Source organism: Schistocerca gregaria, chromosome 1, assembly GCF_023897955.1.
Source record: "Schistocerca gregaria isolate iqSchGreg1 chromosome 1, iqSchGreg1.2, whole genome shotgun sequence".
Lineage (NCBI taxonomy): Eukaryota > Metazoa > Arthropoda > Insecta > Orthoptera > Acrididae > Schistocerca > Schistocerca gregaria.
The window spans coordinates 241,228,090-241,252,750 of NC_064920.1; the positions used below are offsets into that span (position 1 = coordinate 241,228,090).

The 24,661-nt window shown below is 40.1% G+C and overlaps 1 protein-coding gene across 1 annotated transcript in view; it reads left to right on the forward strand.

The window, feature by feature from the left end:
• LOC126338913 (E3 ubiquitin-protein ligase RNF25) overlaps positions 1 to 22,592 on the forward strand; it is a 52,881-nt gene extending 30,289 nt beyond the window's left edge. Inside the window, exons 4-6 of the mRNA XM_050001589.1 lie at positions 4,016 to 4,234; positions 16,404 to 16,631; positions 22,047 to 22,592. Of these exons, the coding sequence (XP_049857546.1) occupies positions 4,016 to 4,234; positions 16,404 to 16,631; positions 22,047 to 22,226 (627 nt within the window). The 3' untranslated portion in view covers positions 22,227 to 22,592. The remainder of the gene's footprint in view (positions 1 to 4,015; positions 4,235 to 16,403; positions 16,632 to 22,046) is intronic.
• The last annotated feature ends 2,069 nt before the right edge of the window (positions 22,593 to 24,661 follow it).

The following is a 24,661-nucleotide window of genomic DNA, read 5'->3' on the forward strand; positions in this document are numbered from 1 at the left end:
TGAGAAAAATTTATTAATTATTGGCCATCAAACATGATATTTGCGGCCTAAAATTACACACATAAATGAATGAAAAATGGCAGTTTCCCTTCAAAATTGATCATTAAGCTAGAATGTATTTGATGGAAGAGAGCTTTGGAACTGTCTTCTACAAAATATGTGCATAGAACACATGACGACATCCCCTGCCCCATCCCCTGCCCATTCCTGGAGCGTAGTTTAAGAAAGCCTATTATTCTCTTGGCATATGTTTTATATTGCCTGAAGAAATAGATGTCAAAGGGTTGTGTGTATTTTGTAGTTTCAGGTGGAATGATTTTTAAAACTTTCATTTTTCTCCAGAGGCTTCCAGCAGTATTTGTGCGTTCTTATGTCCAGACCAGGACTAATGAAGTTCTAGTGACTTTATCGGGAACTGTGGAGTCAGAACTGATGGAAAAAAGTCTTACAATTCTCTTGTCATCCTCCTGCTCACACTTGCATCAGTGATGGCAGTTGGAAGGCACCGTTATTCTATTTTCCATGACACATGGGATCAGACTTTCCATTTGGTTCTTGGATGCATATATCGACTTCGTCTGCCTATCATCTGTCCATTGATACAGCAACATTGATTGTTTAGCTGTGTGTTGCACTGTTAACAGATTGCAGCATTGACCCAGTGCTTCTCTCTATTGTTTCATGCATAACATTCTTTTGGAAGACAGTTCATAGTTGAACTGGCTCTGATCATTGTTCCATACAGAATCCATTTGGATGTTTTCTTTTGTGATGCGCACATTAATTTCAGCAACAAATGTTTGAGCTCTTTGAATTATCTCTTCTATAGTCACCCTTATCTTTTCCTACTTGGAGCATTGTTATACAGCGTGATGTTATCCTAAACTCCTTTTTCAAATTGGTAATAAATCTCAGTGATACTCTAAAATTGTTAAACCCAATATTTTGGGCCAAAATCCAACACCCAATGTTGTAAATGCCAATATTGAACCAAAGAACTGTGCTTCATCAAATTTGCCATTGCACACTGTTTTATGATATTGAACTGCAGCATACAATTTCCTTTGAAAACTGTACTGCCTTCTCTTTTCTTTGCCACATAGTCCAGTATGCTTTCAATGTTGCTTTTAATCTTCAGTTTGGGGTATTTTTTTCTGGAGCTTATCATATATGTTGAAAACTCTGAAGTGACAATCATCATAGATGTTCTCTAGTGTGCTGTCCTCAGACACCATGATGACACTTTCAACTTTAAACTTTGTATCAGGAGGAGGTTGGAATTCACTTTCACTGCTTGTCATTATCAGTACTAGCATCATTTGTGTTTGTGTTACAACAGTATGCGTTTCTAACTGGTGATAACATTTTTGCACTATAATAGATACCAGAAAATGTGTGAATGATTCATCTTTTACACCAGTATCATTTCCATGAAGAATAGTTCATCATAACTTCATCCCAACCGGTTGCAATTCATTAGCAGGATTGGTTACAAATCGCTGACCCATCTGATGCTTCACTGTACAAATAGCTTCACAAAATGCAACTTCACACACACAGTCTACTAGTCTCAACTGGTTTAGTGGCAGGAAAAGGCCGAATTAATCATGGCATACTCAGCAGCCTGCAATGGGTAAATGCAAAAGTTTGCCGATAAATGAACATCATTGGTGCAGTAAGGGATCTTTAAATGATCCCTCATGGGATTGAGGTGTAAATGTGTTTGTTGACACCAAATACTTTCCTTGTCATTGAATCAGTCCGGTAGGTTTGAGTTGTGACATCCTATGAACTGCAGTCAAATATACACACATAGGCAGGTTTACTTTGTATCCCACTTTCAATCCCCTTCTCTCACCCCATTTCACTGTATAATACACTACTGGCCATTGAAATTGCTACACCAAGAAGAAATGCAGATGATAAACAGGTATTCATTGGACAAATATATTATACTAGGACTGACATGTGATTACATTTTCATGCAATTTGGGTGCATAGATCCTGAGAAATCAGTACCCAGAACAACCACCTCTGGCCATAATAACGGACTTCGTATGCCTGGGCATTGAATCAAACAGAGCTTGGATGGCGTGTACAGACACAGCTGCCCATGCAGCTTCAACGCAATACCACAATTCATCAAGGGTAGTGACTGGCGTATTGTGATGAGCTACTTGCTCGGCCATCATTGAATAGACATTTTCAATTGGTGAGAGATCTGGAGAATGTGCTGGCCAGTGCACCAGTCGAACATTTTCTGTATCCAGACAGGCCCGTACAGGACCTGCAACATGCGGTCATGCATTATCCTGCCAAAATGTTGGGTTTTGCAGGGATTGAATGAAGGGTAGAGCCACGGGTTGTAACACATCTGAAATGTGACGTCCACGGTTCAAAGTGCCGTCAATGCAAACAAGAGGTGATTGAGACATGTAACCAATGGCACCCAATACCATCACGCCAGGTGATATGCCAGTATGGCGATGGCGAATACACGCTTCCAATGTGCATTCACCGCAATGTCGCCAAATACGGATGCGACCAATATGATGCTGTAAACAGAACCTGGATTCATCTGAAAAAATGACGTTTTACCATTCATGCACCCAGGTTCGTTGTTGTGTACACTATCGCAGGCACTCCTGCCTGTGATGCAGTGTCAAGGGTAACCGCAGCCAAGGTCTCCGAGCTGATAGTCCATGCTGCTGCAAACGTCTTCGAACTGTTCGTGCAGATGGTGGTTGTCTTGCAAACGTCCCCGTCTGTTGACTCAGGGATTGAGACGTGGCTGCACGACCCGTTACAGCCATACGGATAAGATGCCTGTCATCTCGACTGCTAGCGATAAGAGGCCATTGGGATCCAGCACAGTGTTAAATATTACCCTCCTGAACCCACCGATTCCATATTCTGCTAACAGTCATTGGATCTCAACCAAAGCAAGCAGCAATGTCACAATACGATAAACCGCAATCGCGATAGGCTGCAATCCGACCTTTATCAAAGTTGGAAATGTGATGGTACACATTTCTCCTCCTTACACGAGGCATCACAACAATGTTTCACCAGGCAACACCAGTCAACTGCTGTTTGTTTATGAGAAATCTGTGTGAATGCTCTGTAAAGCTAATCATTCGCATATCACAGCATCTTCTTCCTCTCTGTTAAATTTCAGGTCTGTAGCAAGTCATCTTCGTGGTGTAGCGATTTTAATGGCTAGTTGTGTAATTTTCATCTTTTCAGTGCTAGTGGTGAACCCTTTTGCCTTAATGACACATACATCCCATCTGTTGAATTATTATTTGTTAGAGAAAGTATATTTTATGGACTATAAGACATCCTTTTTTTCTGCAAAAAATTGCCTCCAAAATTAAGGTGAATCTTATACTTGAAATTAATATAAAAATGGCCAGCATTTGACTTAAAATTCCTGGCAGTCTTAGAAATGGTTGTATATTCGATGATGTGAGAACTCTTAACTCTATCTGACACAAATGAATTCAACTGGCAGCAGCAGTGCTTCGATGGGACGGACATGATTTGCAAGGATTCACAAGCTTGCTAACACTGTCTCCCTCCCAAACCACCATCACAAACCCAGAACACTGTCCAGCCTTCAGGGATCTTAAAGGTCAGGCGAGTTGTCTAAACAAAGAACTTTTTTAATCTGGTTTTGCAGTTGATAATAAAAATGGTAAAAATGTTTTTTTAATTTGCTTAAACATTAAGGTGTATCTTATAGTCTGTAAAATATGATAATATTGACCATGACAAGAGATAATTTTTTAAAATATATGTAAAATGAGTTTAAAAGGGTACTGCAATTTCGGGAGTTATAATTTGCTCTCTTTATTTTACTGACATTCTAGATGGCTAGACTGATTTTTCCCCTTTGACATTTTTTATGGCACAGCTGACATTTGCTCATTTGCCTAAAGATCTCTCAGGTTAATTTTTTCAATTTCAGCTGGAGATTACAACAGACCAATGATTTTACATAATTTTGTTGCAGCTAGTGAAGGAACATCTGACAGCAAGCAATCTTCCATCTTGCCAGTGTGTTATATGCTTGTATGGATTTCGTGAGGGTGACCACTTTACAAAGACACAGTGCTTCCACTACTTTCATTCACATTGCCTGGCATGTCTTGTGACAACTACAGAGAAAAATTTTCATGAAGAACAAGAGAAATTACCAGCCTGGCAGAAGCAACAAAGCGGTACCTTTCAGGTGAGAGAATAGATATAGCACGAGGGCATGCTGAAAAGTGATGTCTCCAGTTTTTTCTGTGAAAGCTCTTAAAGCTTTTTAAATAAAACAAAATATATTAACAGTCTACATTTTTATTTTATTTCTGAACACATTTCTCTCAACAGGAGACCACTTTGTTCATACTGTTACTGTAGAAAGTTTGACTTCGTTGATGGAGCCACTTCACCACCTGTGTTAGCACCGCTTCATCACTATCGAAGTGAAGTTTTCAAACGTGCTCTTTAATGTTTGGAAACCCATGAAAATCAGATGAGCCCTAGTCGGAATTGTGTGAATGAGGATCAGTAATCCCAAGGCATTTGATTGCTGCATATGTCACAGTGTTTGTGTGTTGTGTTGGCCTGCTGAAGGAGAGGGTGCTCCATGTGTGGACATTTTCTGCTCTTAGAAACTATATTACAGTATGTTGTTCCTCACACACCAACATAGTAAGTTAAACACTCCCATGTTACAAGCTACAATTCGGAGCCCTTTAGCGGCAGAGGGTTACAGCTTGCGTCACTGCAGCTGGAAAGTAGACAGAGTAATACGCTTGATTCTGTAGTACCTCGAATGATGCTGAGAACAGAATAAAAATTCAGAGGCATTATTTTTCAGCACGCCTTTGTACAATCAGAGTAAGAGTATATGACATCAAAAATCCTTATTGTAATACAAACAATGGCAGGAGTAAATATTTGGGACAATGAAACCTCAGAAAAAATATTGTTTCCTCTTATAAACAAAACCTTTATTGTTTCAAACACATTAAATGTTTCACAGTTTTGTTTGGATAACCCTTTCCTATGGACAGTGCAAGAGACTGTTGACTACGTAATAAATTGTACACTTGATTCAAACTGAGCTCGGCTGGCAGTCAAATCCAGAACCTTTGCCTTTGCCTCTGTATGGTAGAGTGGCATCTGAAATTAAGTGAAATGGACAGGATGCGATATTGTGAGAATAATTTGACAGAGCACTGAGAAACCTAAGTTGAAACAGCTCGCCTGGGATGAATATTTCATGTAACCAACCAAGATGAAACTATTCCAGTTGATATTCAGGATTTATGAGCCAGGCAAAATACCCCCTGACTTCAAGAAGAAGAAGAAGACTGTAAAAATCCCATTTCCCAGAAGGCGGGTGTTGACCAGAGTATTGCTAAACCCTCAATTTAATACAGAATAGTTCAAAATGTTAATACCATTTACTTACAATATAATGGAATCAAGCAGCGGAGAATCTAGAATCACACGCGCACACACACACACACACACACACACACACACACACACAACCACAGTCTCTGGCAGCTGGAGACACACTATGAGCAGCAGCAGCAGCAGCAGTGCGTGATGGGAGAGGCAATTGGGTGGTGGTAAGGAAGAGGCTATGATGAGAAGTGGAAGGGATAGCAGGATAGAGGTGGGGGATGGTGATGTGCTACTGGGGAGCATGCAGGAACAAAGTGGGGAGAAGGTGGTGGGCTGGGTGTAGAGAGGAGGTTAGACAAAAGGGGGAGGGGAGGGCGGTGAAGGAGAGGAGTGGAATGACGTTGGTGGAATAAAGGGCTGTGAGTGCTGGAACAGAACAGGGAAGGGGCTAGGGTGGGGACACTGGCTAACGGAGGTTGAGGCCAGGAGGGTTACAGGAACATAGGATATATTGCAGGAAGAGTTGCCAACTGCGCAGTTCAGAAAAGCTGGTGTTGGTGGGAAGGATCCATGTGGCACAGGCTGTGAAGCAGTCATTGAAATGAAAAATGTCATGCTGGACAGCATGCTCAGCAACAGACTGGTCCAGATGTTTCTTGGTCACAGTTTGTCAGTGGCCATTCAAGCGGACAGACAACTTGTTAGTTCTCATGCCCACATAGAATGTAGCACAGTGTTTGCAGCTTAGCTTGTAGATCACATGACTGGTTTCACAGGCAGCACTGCCTATGACGGGATAGGTTCTGTTTGTGACCAGATTCGAGTAGGTGGTGGTGGGGGGATGTATGGGATAGGTCTTGCATCCAGGTCTGTTACAAAGATATGAGCCATGAGGTGAGGGGTGGAGAGCAGGGGGGTTGTATATGGATGGATGAGTACATTGTATAGGTTTGGGGGATGATGTAACACTACTGTGGGAGGGGTGGGAAGGATAATGGGCAGGACATTTCTCATTTCAGGGCATGACAAGAGGTAATCGAAACCCTGACGGAGAATGTAATTCAGTTGCTCCAGTCCTGGGTGGTACTGAGTTACAAGGAGTATGCTCCTCTGTGGCCGGACAGTGAGGCTTTGAGAGGTGGCAGATGACTGGAAAGATAAGGCAAGGGAGATTTTTTTTGGTACATGGTTGGGAGGATCATTATGGTGTGTAAAGGCCTCAGTGAGATCCTCCGTATATTTCGAGAGGGACCACTCGTCACTGCAGATGCGACAACCACAGGTGGCTAGGCTGTATGGAATGGGTGGCAGCTGTCGAATTGGAGATACTGCTGGTGGTTAGTATGATATGGACAGAGGCACTGATGTAGCCATCTTTGAGATGGAGGTAGACATCTAGGGAGGTGGCTTGTAGTGTTGAGAAGGACCAGGTGAAGCAAATGGAGATCTTTTGAGATTCTGGAGGAATGTGGGTAGGGTGTCCTCAGCCTCGATCCATATTGCAAAGATCTTATCAATGAATCTGAACCAGGTGAGGGGTTTAGGATTCTGAATGTTTAGGGAGGAGTCCTCTAGATGGCCCTTGAATAGGTTGGCATAGGACTGTCTTGTGTGGATGCCCAGAGCTGTGCTCTGGATTTGTTTGTAGGTAATGCCTTCAAAGGAGAAGTAATCATTCCTGGAAAGTGAGAACTATGTGTGGAAGCAGCACTTTAGCAAGCAAGATTTAAAGTTACGTACAGGCCCAGCACCCACTTTTAATTTGCATGAAGTTCTGAAACATTTCACAATCTGCTGCAGATTAAAAGATTCAGTCTGAATACTTGTTTTGGTTTTATGTATGACTTATGAACTGAATGGGATCTTGTGTTGAAATCAGGAAGTGTACATAACATGGTATCTTTGACTGCAAGGAAGAGTGTTGTTTGATTTCCAGTGATATTTGCAGCTGTTGGATTTCATATTGAATATGCAGCAGAATTTTTGTAACTTCTAAATCCCATTTATTTTTATTCACTAGGGTTCATTTAGATTGATGGAATCTCTTGTAGAAGAATGTGGAAAGATATTATGAATATGAAAAATTACTGTTCAGGGTGCAAAATCTAAGGAGCTGTACTTGTGTGTAGAGAGAGTTGCCTACAGAACTTCTGTGCAATTTTTTCTTGAAATATTACCTGATTAGGTTTTGTGCAATACTGAAATGGCAGAAGCAGCAAGAAACTTTGGAAAAGAGCTGTGAAATTTGCTTAGAGCCTGTTTAAACAACACAACTTGATTATACCTTTGTGTAATCTCCAGCAGGTGGTATTAAGGAAATGTGTTTTAAACAATGTGTATGGTCATTTTAAAAAATAGGGAATGTTTTCAGAATGAGTACACAGTACTTCTCTTCTGCAAAAGTGTCACAGAGGAAGAATAGATATGAGATTATTCTAACTGACCAAACAAATAATTATGCAGAGGTAATAGTTTTTGCTGTGTACCATCTGTGAATGAATTAGCTATGTGTTAGTGTGAGGTAGTCTGTTACAGCATAATGTTTTTTGGAGTGTGAGGTATGGTAACACACCATCAGTGTATTGTTGATCCTGATTAATTTTATTAGCTGTTTTTGACTAATGTTGGGATTCTGATCCTTGCTTGAGCTATCTCAGAAACAAATCTCCTTACACATGCAACTAACTCATTTTTCATTTTTGGCTTGTTTATTTGTGCAAACCACTGCATCTTGCCATCAAAATTTCTTCTTCACAAAATATCACTCAATAAAGGAACTGTCAAGGAGTTCAGCCGTATCCATTATGGATCAAATTCACTTAATTTTTTGCGTTTCACAACTCTCTTCCTGAGACAGCTTATACTTACACTTGAAGATTCCTAGATGATACCTTTGAATAAGCAGTACTTACTTTTCTGTCATCCTCTCAGCTTTACTTCCAGCATTGGTAGAGCAGATGCCCGTGAAAAGCAAAGGTCCTGAGTTAACGTCTTGGTCTGGCACACAGTTTTAATCTGCCAGGAAGTTTCATATCAGTGCACACTCTGTTGCAGAGTGAAAATCGTTCTGGAAATGTGATCTTCCTTCCTTTTTTTTTCTCCTCCTTCATTGATATCAGGATGTAATATCTGGATCTGGATTCTGCTGAATGGCTAATGGCTGCCCCCCCCCCCCTCCCCCCCTCAATAAAGGAAGAAGGTGTTTTGCTATTACCAATTAAATCAATTAAATGCCTCATTACTTATCATCTAACACACACTGCCACTGATAAACTAACCACAGTTGAAAATACCAGCAACTTTTTCACAGTGGTTGATCTCTGGAGTGCCAAAAATATCATTAGACAATATCTTGTAAGTGTGCAGTTTTTTAATTCCCCCACTTTTAGCAGAAGGTTTATTTTTGACTGTTTATAAAAATCATTGCTTTGTTGGAAACATTTGTTCACTACTGCTTTTGTCTGCTATGTGTTGTCAGATTCAGAGCATGTATCGGCTTGTAAATCCACTTTTATGCACAGCTGTCCAGTGAATATTATGCACAGCTGTCCAGTGAATATTATGCACAGCTGTCCAGTGAATAATTGTGTAAATAGAAATACACTGATGAGCCAAAGAAACAGGTACATCTGTTTACATAGCTCTGCATTTGAATACGCATTCCTATACCAGTTCCTTTTGTGCTTCAGCGAATAAAAGTTTTTTTTGCGCAAAATTGTAACTCTTTGAAAGTTATTCACCAATTTCTTTGAAATTTTGACACAACATTGCATTTGAATAATACATTGTTCTTTACCTATATGCTCATTTTTATATACCTAGTGGAATAAAACACACACACACACACACACACACACACACACACACACACACACTCGTGCGCGCACACCACATGGCAGTCCAGTAGATATATAAAAACATACGCATATTCGAATGCAGTGTTGTCAAAATTTCAAAGAAAATGGTGAGGAATTACAATTTTGTACACACACAAATTTATAGCCATAGAAATGAAATGTAAATGTTCTTACATTCAAAATCTTAAATCTCCAGAAGTTATTTTGAATTGCTTTGAAGTAATAACACAATATTGCATCCAAATAGGCATTTTTTTATAAAACTATTTTGTGAACATATATGTAATATACAAAAAATATAAAGGCGAAACATTATTACCAAAAACCTCGAAAGTTTTTGACTGATTTACTTCAAAGTTTTACATAATACTGTGATAAATATTTGAAGTCTCTCTCTCTCTCTCTCTCTCTCTCTCTCTCTCTCTCTCTCTCTCTCTCTCTCTCTGTGTGTGTGTGTGTGTGTGTGTGTGTGTGTGTGGCAGACAAGTTAGTTATATTTATGGCTTATCAGCTTATAGAGATAGAAAGTGGAAAGGAGGATATTTAGAACATATGTTCATTTCCAGTATATGTTAGAAACGTGTGCTTTGTTTTCTTTTTTTCCATTTAACCAGTCTGAGCCAAGGCAATTTGTGGATGGTAACACCTAGTTATATTTAAAAAACAATTACAATTGATGTTACTGCAGATGTATTGGTTCATACCATACACAGTGCCTTACCTATGCACATTCACACAATTGTAACTGTTATTTTTGATAATCAGGCTTCCGTAACACCATCCTTATTGAAACTGTGTGTATATAGAATGGTATCACAAACTTAATGGCCATTCAGTATAAAAATGATGGAAAATGCAGAAAAAAAATCGCAATTTGAATAATTCTGCTGATCATTTAAGCACAGAAGTGGTGCAGAGGGTTACTTTGGGTGAGTAGTCACAACAGCATCACAGTGTAAGGATCTAGATTTGACTCTCGCACTGGCTTACTGTTTAAAATTATAAGGAAATTTCATTACAGTGTGCACTGATCAGTAGAGTGAAAATTCGCTCTGGCTATATGAAAGTTTTGTTTGACATGATTGAGGTGAGAAAATCTGTAGAAGTAGAGAAGAGAGGAAAGGACAATACTACAGGTAATATTAATCCCACATTAAAACATAGCAATGTCTTTGACCAAATGCAGTAGGCTTGCAAATGTGGAAGATAATACTTCCTCGCTGTATTGAGAGATTTAAGAAAAGGTCTCTAAATGAAAGCAGTAGATTTTCAGTAATGGTCAGAAGTGAATGGGAATGAGTTGAGATGAGAGCATTGTCAAAATCTTTTCTTTTCTTTTCACTTTTAACTCTGTATTTGTTGATGTTTTATGTACTTTTGAAAGAATATGGATGTGATCAGCTTCACTTTACGTGTATCATAATTCAGTTTCATTGTTTGAGCAATAGCACTTGTACCTGCCTTTGTTGATTGTAATAACTTGTCTGTCTTCAGTGGGAACTTCTCATAGTTCACTATATTACTTTTAACCCCTTTGCAACACTAGCCAATCTTTGGGTGCAGGAGATGTAGGAGGCCATATTTCTGAACGACTTGCTTTTATTATAATTTTAATTACTGTAGGCTTAATGCTCGCCTTATGATAAAAATCTTAAAATCAGCGTAAACCTGTTCACTTACATAGTTGGTTAAATGTATTTTGTTACTGAACTGATTTTGTTTGTATTAAAATTAAATGTTGAATTACTGTCCTCTTTGCAAAATGCGAAATATTAAAATGTAAAAAAGCTGTTGATGTACAAATTTTTAAATGACATTAGCTTGATTTTTCCAATGGTTGTATTTTGTGATTAGTCTGACTAGGGACATGCAGAGTCTGCAGATTCCACTTTCAATTCTCACTTCATTTCAGTATTTATAATTTTTATATGAAGTTTCAGAATATTCTGAGGCCATCTTTGTATGAATTTGAAACATTCACTGTTAAATTTAAATTAGGATTGCTCTATGTTCAGGAGGCAGTGCTTTGTGTAGTGGTGTAATATTCCTGCTTTTAGTGTTAGGGACCTCTTTGATTTAGTTCTGGGTTTTAGTGATGATCATATATTGGGTAGAGAGGCCAGATGATTCAGAACATAATCACTACTGCAGCAATATTTACTTTTTATTTCACCCAGCAAGATTAGGGCCTTTGGGCCCTTTCTTACTTCTAACCAGAAATCCATAGTGATTCAGCATTATAGGTTGTTTCCTATAAGAGCAATATACAGGGTGAAGCAAAATTCGTGCACTCGGGTTTCGCAGTGTGACTTCTCACATGCCAGTGACAGAAAAATATCTCTCACAAAATTTCGTCCGGTGAGTACATCCAACAGAAACATGACGTTACAAGAGTGGCAATCTGCCAACACTGTAACAAGATGTATGCTAATTACCTCTGTCAGGACGCAATTGTTGTGCTGTACAGTTGATGCAGTGGGTAGAGTTTTGGATTAGCACGCAGGAGGTCGATGGTTGGATCCTGGGTTGGGGCATATGTTTTTTATTTGGTAAATGTAGTCCAGGTGGTGCGGTACCTAGCATCTTAATCGTCAACAATGATTGCAGTGGGTCCTCTAGAAAAAAATTTGCACTTACATACTGCAATTGTAGAAATGGAAGATGTGTCAACTTTGAAAGAAGCCCTTTCCACGTCCTGAGTGTGAATTTATTTGCATCACTCCATCTACTAGATGTTTCCTTTGTACCCTCCTCCAATGGTCCCGTAGATTAGTACTAACTATTATTCTTGCCTTGTTGCAATTCGTTAGGGCCTTAACGTTGCTAGTAGGACCAGCAATGTGCTTAGTACATATCTCAATGTGGATGCATCATGCAGAACAATATTTTCAGAAGGGTAATAGGCGTTAGGTGGAACAGCGCACAGGTCTGATGCCGTGCTTATACCGCATGCGCTGTCCACCAGACAGGTACTAGTTGCGAGCAGAGTAATGCACCTATGGTAGACTCCAATGTACATGCACACATGTATCAAATTTTCTCATAGTAAACGTTAGAGGTTTGTGTCAGATGTATAACATACACAAAAGGATGAATATGTGGATATGGTGCTGGTCCGTGGTGCATCTGATAACTGGGCTAGCGTTGCCATTCGTAAATGTGCTGCTAGATATCCTCGTTGACACCACCCAGATAAAAATGCGATTCATCGTCTGGAGCTTCTTCATGACTCTGTTCAATAAAATTGCTGGTCATATTTGTGAGTTCAGGCTGTATTTGTAAGGTTGTGGGGCTGGAAATGGTGAGCTTTTGAGTTTAGTGTGCACCACTGGATGTGGTGTAGTTGGTAGATATGTGTGGCGTTGTCTCGTACAATGGCACTCCAAACTTCTGTGTTAACTGGTGTGATGTGTAGCCCATGGGTGTTAACTGTTGATGTTAACCACTGGTCCTGGTATGGATATGACTTTTGGTCCATACAAATGTGCCCTTATTGCTGTTGCTGGTGGGTGTCTGCAGTCCCTGGAGCAGTGGGGCCAGGAAATGAAGTGTTTGTAGCTACCTTCCATGAAGGAACTCTGTCGGGCTACAGTCTTATCTGGGTGTGGTGCTGTACATGTTCAGGAACAGTGTAAATGTTACTGTAGTGATCCTGCTGCTTTCAGCTTTGGCTTTTTAAATATATGTATCATACGCTCTGCTTCAACAGTGTAAGATGGATGAAATGGTGGACTAAGACTGTGTTTTATGCCATTTGATGTGCAGAGTTGTTTAAAAGCTGTTGTCATTAATTGGGGACCATTGATTGATACTATAGTTTGGTGTAGCCATTTGATGACTTGAATCTGGACTAGCACATTTATTGTGGCATCTGTTATGGTGAACACCATGCATACCATATATGGGTATTTAGGGTAAGGAACTGTGCCTGTTAGTCACATACAGCCTAGAAATGGCCTCACAAAGTCCAAATGAATGTGGTCCCGAGGTTTATTGAGGGGGGTGGGATTGGTGTGGTGTGGTGCTGCCTGATGCAAGGCACAAGCTGTTCAGTTGTGCGTCACAGCTCCCATGTCACTGTTTAAGACTGGTCAGTAAGTGCATCATCTCAGTTGGACTTTCAGTTGTGACATTCCCCATTGCCCTCAATGAAGTATTTGTAAAATGTATGGCAGGAATGATGACACTGTGTGTTTCTGCCTCAGTACATGTTAAGAAGACATTGTTTGTGACTGACATATGGTGGTAGATATGGGATAGTATCTGGAGGACCTCATCTGATTCGTGCAACTGTTATGAGAAATCCTTCCTTCCAGTATTTGTCTCCTTCCTGCATCTATGTGGAAACATAAGATTTCCTGCTGGTCAAAGTCCAGGTTTGGTTCCATTGAAAGACTAGATCGAGCATCTGCATTTGCGTGATGTGCTGTTGGCTCCTGCTTAATTGCATAGTTTCAGGAGCTTAAGAAAAGTACTCAACTTTGGAAACATTGTGCTATTTGTTCCAGAAGACTGGAGTGAGCCAAATACCACTGCCAGTGTATGTGGAGTGTGATTAAATTGTGCTGCTTCTACGGTCGCAGGTTCGAATCCTGCCTTGGGCATGGATGTGTGTGATTTCCTTAGGTTAGTTAGGTTCAAGTAGGTCTAAGTCTCGGGACTGATGACCTCAGATGTTAAGTCCTATAGTGCTTAGAGCCATTTGAACCATTTTTTTTATTAAATTGAAATTAATTCTGAATAGGTAAACACAGAATTTCTTAGTAGAAAATACAATTGCCAACACCTTCTTTTCTATATGTGAATAGTTCTTTAGTGTAGGTGCCAACATCTTTGGCACATAGCTAATAGATTATTCTCTATCATTGTCATTCCTATATACCAGTACAGCACCAACGCCAAATGGCGAGACATTCATGGCCACAACAAGTGGACATGATTGTAAAAATGATGTAAGACAAGGACACTGAGTGCAGCATATACTTTATCTTTGTGAAAGTGCACTCACAGACAACTATCCATCTACAAGGGACACATTCCTTCTGCAACTAGTTCAATGATTGAATAATATGGGCTGCTTGTGGAAGGGACTGCAAATTGATAGCTGTTACATAGTGATCAGTGGACTTGATCCCCTCTTTGTTTAGGAGGTGAGGCATCCCACTTGCTCTTGGAAAAAAATAACAAAATAACTTTTGTCTAAGCAGCACTTTAGCCCTATGTAACGTGATGGGTTTCCCAAGCACCTCCGATTCATAGAGCTTGAACTGATGAAATCATCTAGACAGTTAGTGCAAGTGGATACAAACATGGATAACTCTTCCAGCTACCTCTGGAACCATGCAGGAGCAGGAGAGATCCCAAAAAGCAAGCCCTTGTATTTGTATAAGCCAAAGGAAGTGTTGATAACTGTGTTGTTTTGCAGTGCCTCGTCCAATGGTATTCACAAAATGCCTCGGCAAGGTCGGTCCAAGAATAATAATCTCCTCCAACAAGCTTTGAGAGTTGGTTTCCCAGACATGGTGTATGATAGGATTTTACTTGTGCCTGGGCATTAATTGTTAATTTAAAATCTCCGCAAAGTGGGAACCGAGCTATACTTGTGCCTGAACATTAAGTATTGATTTAAAATCTCCACATAGGTGGACAACACCATTAAGTTTAGTGACTACTACCATGAGCATAGCCCAAGCACTTGTTTTATATGGTTCAATCAGTAGAAATAGTAAAGTTCCTGCTTAATAGCTGTCCATAATGAAACTGGAATGGGCAATGCTTGGCAGAAACAGGACAGTTTCTCTGGTCACAAGAAGATACAAGCCTGGAAATCTGTGGTGCACCCCAGGCCAGGTTTGAATAAGGATTAAATGAGGCACAGAGGTAGTCAATATTCTGGAAGGTAACTCTATCAAAGAAGGCCTGAATGTTGTCATTGGTAGAGAATCAAAATAACGAGAAGGAATCCAGACTGAAAATGTTTCTGGCTGAGTGACTGTTGACAGCAAATTGCGATGTCAGCCGTGTGGCCTTATTATAGGCCTAGACTATTGTGAATTTATCCTGGAGGGCTTTGAACTGTGATCATATAGTATCAACTAGAAAAGAATGGGACTAATTCTGGGGAGATTTATCAAGTAAACTTTGTCTCCTGTGTCCACCTGGAGAAAGATGTCATTGTTCGCATTTGTGTTATTTATGAACAGCTTGTTAGCAAAGGTTTGAATGGGGAACAATTGCCCAAAGTTCCATGCACCGTTCCTTGATGCATGCAGAGAACTAGATCGATTGTCCTGATGGTTTACAGCAGACTGTTGGGAGGTGTTCATCTTTTCCACAACAGGCACAGTGCTCCCAGTGATCTGGACACTCAGCACATGCATGCGCTTGGAAGCAGTCAGGGCATGATGGGAGTCCCCACTGCACATGCCAGTGGGATGAGACTTGCTATTCAGAGATCATTGATACATCTAACATTGATGTTGAATCCCATAGCCCTTGTGTTGGAAGTGATTTATGGGTATTTCCTGGCCCTGGAGCACTGTGTGGCATGTGGACTGTTGCTACTTACGGTCAGGTCATGACGTGCTAGTTTGCTGGCTATGCGATTTTGAAAGAGTGGACCTTCCAATCCAAAGTTGCCTAGTTTGGAGTGTGGCATGTGTAGTTGTGGATCTAGAGCCAAGTGGACAATTAAAGGGTCGGCATATGAAGTTTTGAATAGGGGTTGTGGCAGTGTGATGTAATAAATAGTGTGTGAGGTGAAATATATATTGTAGTAGAATATGATCGAAAATGAACAGTAAAATTTTATCTTTAGAAAAATTCTATCTGTGACTTACAGAAGTAATTGTTTCAAAACAAACACTTTTCTTTAGATAAAGTACATTAATGTAGACAATTTTGTTCTAGTTGTGGTCCTGGTGGCTCAGACTTGCTTATATACTGTAGAAAATTAAAATACTCGAACTGTGTGACTATGTCATGAAGGATAACACCCTTATTAGCCAGTGACACACCAATAGCTATTCGGGACTATGTTTCATAATTTGTGAAATTATTATAAGTAAATGGAAAGTGGCTTACATTAAAAACATTTAAATCATTGGACCAGTATGTGAACAGTGTACTTTTTAACAGGTGTTGTGCCCAGTGTGCCGAGAACCAATCACGTATGACATGGACCTGCTTTCTTCTGCCCCACCTCCTATGGATGTAGAAAATGCGAGGCAATTTGAATTGAGTGATGATCTTCGCAGCCTACAGCAGCAGATGGCATCACTATTTAGTTATCAGAAACAGCGAGGTGGAATTATTGATCCAGAAGCTGAAGAATCAAAACTTGTTCTGGTGACAGAAACACCGGAGGTAAATCTAGACAAGAAGCTGTTCATAACTGTGTTTTTGTGTGTGTGTGTGTGTGTGTGTGTGTGTGTGTGTGTGTGTGTGTGTGTGTGTGTGTGTGTGTGTGTGTGTGTGTGTGTGTTTGTTGGTGTGTTCGTGTGTGTGTTTTGCACAGTAGTGAAGATGAAAAAGTGCTCATAGCTTTCAAGGTGCACATTTTAGAGAACATGTTTGACATTTTACTTCAAATAAGCATTCCTTGAGGTAATATCCTTGAATACTGACCACCCCTGGGACACCATGGATTTTTAAGTTATCCTCTCGCTGCCACCGCCCTCTGCCCCCCCCCCCCGCCCCCCCCCCCCCCCCCCACCCTTGATCACCTCTGTTCTTTCATCCTTCTCCTCCTCATTCATCCTTCAATTTCAAAGTTATTGAATGAATAACAGTTCCACAGACATGGACTCTACATTGTTTTGATCTGTTATTTAGGCACAGATTTTTAAATTTAAGGTATGACTTCATTTTTTGCGTAATATGCAATTGTATACATTATGTTCGTCACACTACATATGGCCTGCTGAAGCAAAATTCCACTTGCACATACTACTGACTTGCCATTAGAAAACATTTTAGTACAGGAGTCCTTTTGTAGCACTTTTTGCAAGGTGTAAATCTTAAAGGTCAAAACAGTGATCTCTTTGAACTCTTGTTTTATTTATATTGATTAGAAAATTTAATAATTAAAAGTATAAATTGAAAGACACCTTGAAAAACTTTTTGTATAACTTTCTTGCACCATAACTCAGTAAAAATATTTCCATGTTTTTGCTTTCCAAAAAATTAAAGCAATTGCTGCTTGTATAGGAAGTGCAGACATAAATAACTGGCCAGAAGATCATCATCATAGGAGACATTAAAAACTACTCGTGGAAAGGGAAAGAAAGGCGTATGAGGAAGTATTGAGAGTCAAAGGGTAGGGAAGAAAAAACAAGGAAGGACGATTAAGATTTTTATAAAAGGAATGGACTAGCAGCAGAACACCTGGTTTAAGAAGAAGGAATGTCATAAGGCAACATGGTACAGCCATGATTTGTTGATTAAATCTGTGGCTGACTGCATAATAAGTGATAAAGGCATCAAGTACAGTCACAGATGTCATTTTCCAGAGCCCTAGGTAGTTATCACCATCATTTAGTAATGAGAGATGGATTAATGAGGAAAAGGGGATCAAGCTGCGAAAGTAAGATAAGAAAGTGTAGTTGAAAGAAGAGAAATGCAAAGATGATTTTCAGAAAATAATAATGAGCAAAATACCAAGAAATGAAATGCTGTTATAAGAAGAGGACTGAGGAGGGTTCAAAACAATGGTCAAATTGGCAGAAAAAGTGTGCAGATGAACCAGTGGTTGGAAAGATGGAAAGAAACATTGAGGTGTAAAGATTGAGTTGCAAAGAAAAACAATGTATTTTATATATGGTTTCAAGAGAAACAGAGGAAGCAAGAAAGAATACACTGAGAAGAAAATGGTTAATAGATCGGTAGTGGGAGAGAAAAAGAATTAATGAAAGAGTGGGCAAAAATGGTGGAAGAGAACAGCGAGGGAAGTGGGGTACCCAGTGGAACGGTTAAGGCTAAGAAGAAGGGATGTTGGCTAATGTCAGGATTATCAATAAAGAAGGAATAAAAGTTGACAAAGTACAGAAAATAAGAGAAGTGGAAAGAATATTTTGAAGAGTTGCTAAACCACAAGGCAAATATAATGGAATAGGCAAATGAGGAGCATGGGGACATAAAGGGTGTCAAGATAGACCTAACTTGGACAGAATTAGAGGAAGTGATAAAAACCATGAAATGAGAGAGCAGCTGTCAATGTTGGAGTATATAGAATGAAGGGAGGACATCTGAAGACTGGAAAAAGGGAACCATTGTTTCATTTTTAAGAAGGGTTGCAAGAAAATCTCAGAATTATAGAGAAGTTAATTTTGATGTGCCATGCAGCCAAGGTATTTAATAAGATGCTGTAAAAGAAAGTACAGAAGATAATAGGAGGAGGACTGTATGGATTTAGACCATTAAGGTTGACAAGTGATCCAATTTTTGGTGTAAAGCAGCTCCAGGAGAGAAACTATGGTAATGATTTAGTAATGGTATTCCATGACATTGAGATGGTGTATGATAGTGTGAAAAGAAGCAAGCTCTCCACAACATGGTAGTCCATCCTTAGGCCAATCCCAATCCCTTGCTACAGTAATCATATTACTGTGGAAGTCCCAGATGCAGGGCCTGCCGAATCTACTCACCCAGCAATTCTTATTCCAGTCCTGCCTTTGTGTTCCAGCTCAGCTTTTTATACTGGCACTATTAACAACCAGTTACCCATCAGGATGAATGGCCAAACTGTGACCAAGAGCAAAGTGGAGCACCCTGTTGCACAACATGCAGCTGAACATAGCATGCTTGATTTCTGCGGCTGCTTCACAACCTGGGCCATCTGGATTCTCCCCTCCACGGCTACCTTTTCTGGACTGCTCAGATGGGAGTTACTCTTAAAACGCTTCCTCTGTTCCTGAAATCACTCCAGCCTTAACCTACAATAACCTGTCGTTCCCACACCCTTTTCTCCTTTTCTGCTCCTCTCCTTTTGGTTCCTTTCTTCCCATTCCTCCCTCCCCCATAGCTTTCTGAAGCTGCACAGGGTAGCCTTTTCTGCTGCCTCTAGCTCCTGCATGCTGTGCCAGGCAGTACTGTTTCCCTTCCCTGTTGTGTACATTGCTATCCCTCCCCCTTCCCACTTCACTGCTACTCATTTCAATAAGTCTGGCCTGAACAGCCAGAGATAGTGGTCATATGTATGCAAGGTGTGCTTGGTTGTATGAATGTGTGTGTGTTTCATTTTCTGATGAAGGCTTTGGCCATAAGCTTGATATGGAACAGTCTTTCCATTGTGCCTGTATGCAACTCAATGTGTCATATATACGGTGAGTAGCAATCTATCCTTTACCTAATTCTTGAAAAACAGACTTTAGTTTTTCAAGTATAAGTGACAATCAAAAGCTTCCCAGTTGAGGGCATCGCTGCTGCTTATATGCAACATAGAAGTGTACACATTCCACTTTTAACCTGCCCATGCTTGCCTGTTACCCAGGCAGGCAAGCTGCCGCACGTAAGCTGCAGAACAGGCAGGCTGCCATACTCCCATCCAAGTCAGGCTATGCCCAACCCAAGCAGGCTAAGGGAATCTTGCTTGCCTACTCATCTTGTAGTGCTATGAGTAGCATTCAGAAGTTGATGAAAAGTTCATTTTCGTTGTGTTTTGGGATTATTTATTTATTTCAAAGTGAACGGTTTTCACTGCAGCTTCACCCTGTTTTGACCTGTGCAGGCTGTTCTCAATTCGAACCATGGTCGGGTCACCTCTAATATAAATGTTCTCTGTAGTAAGCAGAACCACCGTGGAAAGTGGAAACCTAGTGGAAACCTTTGGCACCTAACAACTGGAAGATGTTTATCATACTGCAATGGCAACTAAAGTAAGCTTTTGGGAGTCTTTTTTTTCTGTAACCTTAGTGCATTTCAGCCAAATATGGCCCCAGTTATACTAATTTTAATTTCTTTTTCCTGGATGTGTTTTTGAGTTCACTGAATTATGTGGCCAAAATAGTGGATTCTAAATTCCCCAAATCTCTTGTAGCAAATACAAAGTTCATTTTTCATATTATGTTAACGTAAAAAGTACATGTCTGAAAGAAGAAGAAAGTATGTTATATACCACTAGAATGTGGTTTGCAATGTCCTCAGAGAGCTATATTTTTGTCCTATTTCAGTCAATGTTTGCCCTAAATGTAGAAATCCTGTGTACTGCTAAATGGCCTGAAGTCCTTAGCACACATTTCTACACACCTGTCAGACGTTAAGTCTTTGTCATCATTCAAAATGCTTATGGAGGGATGTAACTGATTGTCAAATTTATGAACATATTGTAATATACTATAGGTTCCTGAATAACTGTTTGTAGCTTTTTACACAATTTGCATTGCGAGACACCTACCAATTTATGTGAAGCTGCTTCTTAAACACATGAAACTTTCTTCCCTGCTGGACTTAGGCTCTGTTTAGTGACTGGTATATGTTTCCCAATCCTTAATTTCTCCTCAAATCTCCTTCAGTCTGGTTTGTTCATTTTGGTGCTTTCATCATCATGATTAATGAGCCGCAGTGAAACTACCTGCACAAGCATATACCTGTCTGGTCTGTAGTCACATTGAATTGATAGCATAATCAGTTTTCAGGTGCAGCAGGCAGAGCAGGTCCAATGAAACTTGCCAGGCTTGTGGCAACCCAAGTTGGCCTGCTTTAGTACTCATGAACTCTTGTGTCTCACTGTGGCAGGTTGAGCTGTTTTACAGTCTGGAAGGAGAATTTGTACGCCTCTGATGAAACATGGCATGTCTCTGAGGCAAGGGACTAGTGTGGCATTTGTATTTTCCCCACATTGGATAAATGCAGAAACTTGAACTATGGTGATGTTATTACCAAATTTTTACAAACAAGAACAACATGCTGTTATTCTTTTCTTGCTGACAATTGACAAATACTGGTAGGCATCTGTCAGAGACTGAAGAGTGTGTGTTGGGCAACACCTCTGTTGAAAACAACTAGTGTGAAATGTTGTGCACCAAGGAGTGCTGCTGCTTCATGATGATGTACATCCTATATCACAAATGTCGTAACACAGAAGTTACATCGGCTGAAGAGGGAGACACTTGAGCACCTGCCCTATAGTTCTGATCTCTCCTCTTGTGCTTATCACACCTTTGGTCCCTTAAGAAAGGCCATGAAGGGTTGACAATTCATGTCGGCTGAGCGTGCGCAGCAGGTGGCTATGGGCAGTAAGTGGTTACAGGTTTCTTCAGGCAGAAGAACACAGTGGTTTACCAAACAGGTATCTTCAACCTGGTGCATTGGTGGGGTGATTACCACAGTGCTCATGGCGATTTTGTGTGATTGAAATACCAATTCTGGACTGTACTACCTTTGAAAGCAAAATTTTTAACAACCTCTTATACATTGATGTGGTACTTCTTTTAGTTGAACATAGAAGAAAGTGCATTCTGAGCACTTGGCTTCCTAATTCTGAATAGGCTGAAATCGGAGGACCATCGTATGACAGAGCAGTCCCTGCTCCATCACAGGTGCTAACAACAACTCCTCTGCAGAAAAGTGCTGTATGTGTAATAAAGTGTAGATTTAATATGTGATGGAGGCAGAACTAGCTTGCTTGGTAGTATATGTACTTCGTAGAACTTGTTTGCTCTTTTCATTGCACCCTCTTCTATTGGCACCCAGGAAAACATTTATAGAATGTACATGTCTTCGTAGACTGAACTAAAATGGTGGAAGTTTTTGCTCAATGCTTGTCTGTGTGTGTACTTACAGAGTGAGGACACTGCTGGATCCAGTATACCACAACAACCACTCCCACGGTTAGCTCCTGTTGTGCCACCGGGGAGTAGGGATTGGAGGAGGGGCCAGGGTATGCGGAGCAGGGCTGCCTTTAGGGGACGCAGAGGCTCTTCACGTGGTAAACCACCTCAACAGGCTGCTACATCTAGATGACGTTGGCTGATTAAAGGCAGCAGCATAAATAAAATAAATGGAAAGAGAAAAAGAGCACATGGACAGCTTTAAATGATCACTTTTTCACACAGGAGTTCAGGAGATAGAAGTTCCTTGTTGTTCTGTATGTGTTTCTCCTGTATTACAATGCTGAGATTATTTATATGAGCTTATTTTACACTGATTTGTACATAGATGTATTTATGTTTCTTGTTTGTATAGAAAATTTTCAATGTAGAACCCAAACTTCAAATTTTTGTTCTTTGAACATGAGGCAGCTAAATTATTATTATAATTATAAATAATACTCTTTGTATGATATTAAACATATGTGTTTACTTTGTGAAATAAATTGTGAATTGCTAATGTGTTATAACAAAGTTGGTCAGTGTGCATTTAGTAAGTCTGCATGCTTTTGTGACCATTGTCATAGAAAGTAAAATCTTCTAGGTTGTTAGACCATGTCACAATGTGGCGTAACAACCTAGAAGATTTTACTTTCAGTGTGCATCTGTCCTTTCTTTTTCTGGGTCTCATGACCACTTTCTCAAAGAGATACAAGGCATAATCATGGAGTTGACTGCATGTTATATGGTCTGCTCTTCAGGTTTCCTTAGTTTGTTATTTAGAAGCATGTGATTATTTCTGTGAATTATGTGTGGACCTAAGTGAGGTCTCTAGAGATTACTATAGGCGGAGCACATAGAATTACCAAGAAATCATGCATTTGGTATGTTGAGGATTACATTTCATTTTTCATTTTATTCTCCAGCAATTCCAAATTATGAAACTTTCAAAATTTTGCACCTTTATTTTGTTGAAGTTGGTCTACTGTAAATTAAAATTTAAAAGGAGTCTTTGATATTTGTTTGTACAAAGAATTTTGAATTATAAAACATTTACAGTGTCATCTTCCCCCTTTATTAACAATGCATATTCAAGAATAAATTTTGGAAATGACCAATTCAGAAATGGTAAGACTTTTACAATCCTTCAAATGAAGCTTTTAGTTTATTATTGTTGGTCTGTAGGGATGACATTTATCAATAGTATGTACATCCCCCTGCAGTGTCAGGAGCTAAAATAGACCTGTGGTAATTTCTTGCCTATCTTAAAAGGCAACTAAAATGATCTTGCACATAGTCCAGTTTTTGCTTTGATGACATGGCTATTATTAAGACACTGGCCAGTTTTAGCTCATTTCACAACCTCTACCTCAACTTCTTAGCTTACTTATGGTGCTCTTTTATGGTTTGACCTCCCCTTTTCCAAAAGTTAACAAAGTTGTGGGCTGTTTTGGGAAGGACACTTTATACGGTGCATAATTTATCCATCAATTCACTGTGATTTTCTGCACCTACAACTAGAGTGGATTTATGTTCACAACTGAAATTTGCCATTGTAGCCAATCCATTGTGGGTGTGGTAGTTGTGTACCCTCACGGTTGTAGCCCCCTGACAACATACGGATCACACTACTGTTGCTTGAGCTTGAACTTCCCATGTGTGACAAGAATCTGGACAATGGCTATTATGCTAGGTAGCCTGTATCCTGGCAGGTTGGGACTCACGGGGAGAGCTTCCAGTCAGAGTGAATGACACCAGGGTAGACGATCTGCAGTGAAATGGGTCAAACTCCCCTGTAACGGTGGGCGTGCCAACATTACTGTCTCATCAAATAGAAAACAAGATTTTAATGCAGAGGCTTAGAACCCCATGGTGTTTCCATCTTTGGCCTTGGCATGGGATGAGAATGGGGCAAGGAAAAATGGAGGTGGCCAGTCCAGTCAGTTCTTAGTATTCTCTATGACTGTCTGAGAATCTTTTACAACAATGAAGCTACTGATTTTTATTGAGAGTATTGAGGATAAGTTTGGAGAAGTTGCTGCAATAGACAATATGTGAAATGGGTAACTGTTGTTGAGAACTTTGAATGCTAATCAATCACAGGCTCTCCAGGGCTGTGACCAGCTTGTGGATACAAGTTACCATCTCTCCTAATAACAGGCTCAGCATGATTCAAGGTGTCACCTTCCATCAGGACCTAACACTACAAACAGGTGAAAAACTGTGTGCTAACCTAGAATAGTGTTGAGTACATTTTGTTCATCACCTTCAGAGAGGACCTGAGCATAATAGGATGGACAATGGAGCTTTCATTCTCACATTTTATGATAAAGTTAAACCTGAGAAAGTGAAGGTCAAGGTGTATTGGTGTGATGCCAAATCGTATTTTACACCTCCTGTAAGATGTTTTAAGTGCCAGAGATTTTGACCATCCCTCACTCTATTAATTAGGCAACTTGGTGCAGGTGTGGAAGGGCGGTGCATGAGGGCAGCCCTTCCAAACAATCCCTTACATCTGTAAACTGCCCAAAACACTGATCCACTGTTCACCAACATGTTCAGTTTTAAAGAAAGAGAAGAAAATCGAGG